We start from the raw sequence: 3,362 nt of genomic DNA, 5'->3' as shown, positions 1-3,362 counted from the left end.
ATTCCCCCACCCCCCGCCCCCGCGTGCCTTTCTTTTTTTTTTTTTAATTTTCCCGCCTAGCTGTGTTACAAGTTCTATGATAATATAATATCTGGTGCTTAATAGGTACTTAATAAATTCTGATGAAATGAATGAATACATGTTATTAGTTGATTGTTTAATTTTATGCTAAAACAAAAAACATTTTTATTAACAGTTTTATGATTTTAGTGGAAGTGGGACTTAACATTTACTTAGTGGCTTCTTATGCAGCTACTAATTGCGAAGTATTCTTTTGAGGCTGGAGAAAATTTCTTTTGATGGAAATGTGTTTTACTAGTTTCTTCTAGGTCATTTAAATATTTTAAATATTATAATTTTATTACATTGTCATTATATAGGTTTAGAAAATAAGGAAACAAATAAGGGGAAGTGAAAATCACCTCTAACTCTACCAAAGAATCTAACAATATTAGGCTTATATTGTACATCTGATCTTATGTCCTTTTTGCTTACTATTTTATCATAAATTTTTCTATATTATTAGTCACTTGTAATGACTACTGACTTCTTTAGTGTATGGTCTAGAATTTATTCTCTTGCTGAATCTTCAGTGTTATTTTCACTCTTCTCCCACTTTTCACCTTATAAATGGGTATTGCAGTAACATTATTATGTAAAAATCTGTCTATGTTTCTATTCTGTAGCAGAGGTTCTTAGAGCTATTATTTTTTAAAACAAATATTTAAAAAAATTTTAAACAGAAACTGCCAAATTGCCTTCAAGTATAGTTCAGACTCCTCCCAACAGAACAATAAGAATGCCGATTTCGCTATATTCATATCTGCACTACACTTTAGCAAAATACACCCGGCGGGAATTGAGGAAATATCATTTTGGGAAAATAAGAAAACTAGCATTCCTTCTAAGAGGTTGGCAATCTTTATTAACATTTATCAACACTTTTAGGCTCTGTTTCTAATTAATGTCATTTGCTTCTTTGTCTAGATTTTCTATGCAGTTCATGCCTTTGAAGCACGGAGTAACTGTGAACTCAGCCTTCAGGAATACCAAAGAGTTCATATACTTAGATTTTGTGATCTGAGTGGCAATAAAGAGTGGTGGTTAGCTGAAGCTCGAGGGCAGAAAGGATATGTGCCAGCTAACTACCTTGGAAAGATGACTTACGCTTAAGAAAATCAGACTTCTGGCTTACTTAAAGTGAAGATATTCTGAATGTGTTCTTTACCATCATGAAAGGTTGACTCTAAGGACAAGGTTTTTTTCAACTTACTGTATTTTATTTTTCTGTATTATGTATTTCACCATAAAAATGTTGTTTTTCGCGTCTCTTTGTTGCACATCCTTACACACACATATCCTATATAATAAAAGCCTAATATGCAAATTGTCACCTCAACTGGGAATTCAACCAGGAGTTCAAATGGGAGTTCGACCAGGGGGCGGGGCCGGCTAGCCAACTGCAGGAAGGGAGACCCCGGCCAGCGGCGGCAGGCAAGCAGCCAGGGGAAGGGAGGCCTCGGCCAGCAGCCGGCAGCCGCTAGGGACCCTACCCATGCATGAATTCCATGTCCTGAGCCTCTAATATACCATATTCATTATATGGTTTACATATACATATATGTACTACATGGTATAGATTATACACATATATACATCAACCAGGGAGTGTACTAAATACATAAAAATAGGAATTGATAATTAACAGCAACTAAAAGTCTGATGTGGGGCCTCTAAGTTTTGAATGAAAAAAAATTGAATAACATAACATGTTAATATTTACTAAATGAATACCAAATGCCAGACATTGTCCTATATGCTTTATATGTGGTAACCTATTTGATATAACATTGTGAGGACACTGTGGCCCAAAGAGGTGACTTTAGCCCAATTCACATTGCTAGTACGTGGTAGGGTGGGGCCTCAAACCTAGGTCTGGTTCTGGGGTTCACACTGCACTACACTATCCTAACCCTCTAGGAGTGTAGACATTTGCTATCACAAAACACTCAGTGATGCAAATAATGGGCATTGATGAGGCCCATTTTCCTCTCAGGTCCGTATTTAAGTATTGAGGAGATTTTCAAAATCAAGGGCTACAAGAACTTCCATGATTCTAGCCTAGAGAAAATGACATATCTAGGTAATTTATTTTTACTGTTTTGCTTAAACATTTTTGAAAGAACAATTGTTTAAAAGCTTCCCTACATGATTGCTAATGATATTTTAATGAGAAAATATTTTTGGATCACTCAGTTATTTGGATGATGAATGGGGAATGTGTGTTCCATGTTCTGAGCCAAGATGCAAATAGTTTTGGTTGCCGATTTGTACTTAGACAAGGCAGGCACTGAGGTTAATGTCTGCTGTAACACAATGTCCTAGAACACTGAACTTTAATTTAGGATTAGCTCAGGACAGTCCCCTAAGATCTCAGGCATAGTTTGTCAAGATATTTTGTTGAACTAAAGATGCTTCTATGGAACAGAAAAAAACATTTAATTAAATTTGACTTAGTGGTTTCCTTTAAGAACCAAAATAAGGTGGACTTTCATTGTCCACATAAAATGTGCTAATATGACATCAAACTTTAAGATTAAAATTACTTTCAAAGATTTGATCTGTAAAATGTACAGTTATGTCTACTCCTGAGGAATACAAATAACAAAATGAAAGTGCTGCTTTTCAAAGGGTTGCTGACTTTTACTTACATATATGTACATATATGTACATCTACAGATATTAAGACATTTACATGACAGAAATTTTCACATTGTATGTAAAAGTAGCCCCTTATTATCCACATGGAATCTATACTAATAAAAGGGTAACATGCTAATTAGGACAGACGTCTTCCGGACGTCCATCCAGATGTCCATCTGGACAAAGCCACAGCAGCTGCGAGGCCTGGGGCTCACGGCAGCCGTGGGCTCAGGCAGCCATGGGCTCAGGCAGCTGTGAGGCCCAGGGCTCAGGCCTTGCAGCCGCTGTGGCCAGCAGTGGCAGCAGCAGCAGCAGGGTGATAGGGGCGGTGCCTTCCCCTGATCAACCTGGTCACCTCCCCCAGAGGGAGGCCATCCCCTGAGGGCTCCTGGACTATGAGAGGGGCAGGCCAGGCTGAGAGATCACCTCCCAGTACATGAATTTTTGTGCACCGGCCTCTAGTATCTTATAAGACCCCAGTGGATGCCTGAGACCTCAGATAGTATGAAACCCTATATCAGGGGTGGGGAACCTTTTTTCTGCCAGGCACCATTTGGATATTTATAACATCATTCATAGGTCATACAAAATTATCAACTTAAAAATTAGCTTGCTATATTTGCTTAAACATTTTAATTAACTCACCCCTTATGCTTCGG

The 3,362-nt window shown here is 37.8% G+C and overlaps 1 protein-coding gene across 1 annotated transcript in view; it reads left to right on the top strand.

Moving 5' to 3' along the window:
- ARHGEF38 (Rho guanine nucleotide exchange factor 38) overlaps positions 1-1,365 on the top strand; it is a 137,754-nt gene extending 136,389 nt beyond the window's left edge. Inside the window, exon 14 of the mRNA XM_006096600.3 lies at positions 988-1,365. Within this exon, the coding sequence (XP_006096662.3) occupies positions 988-1,173 (186 nt within the window). The 3' untranslated portion in view covers positions 1,174-1,365. The remainder of the gene's footprint in view (positions 1-987) is intronic.
- Positions 1,366-3,362: the final 1,997 nt, after the last annotated feature.

The sequence above is a fragment of the Myotis lucifugus genome, unplaced genomic scaffold (assembly GCF_000147115.1).
Source record: "Myotis lucifugus unplaced genomic scaffold, Myoluc2.0 scaffold_182, whole genome shotgun sequence".
Lineage (NCBI taxonomy): Eukaryota > Metazoa > Chordata > Mammalia > Chiroptera > Vespertilionidae > Myotis > Myotis lucifugus.
This window is presented reverse-complemented; position numbering and strand designations above follow the sequence as displayed.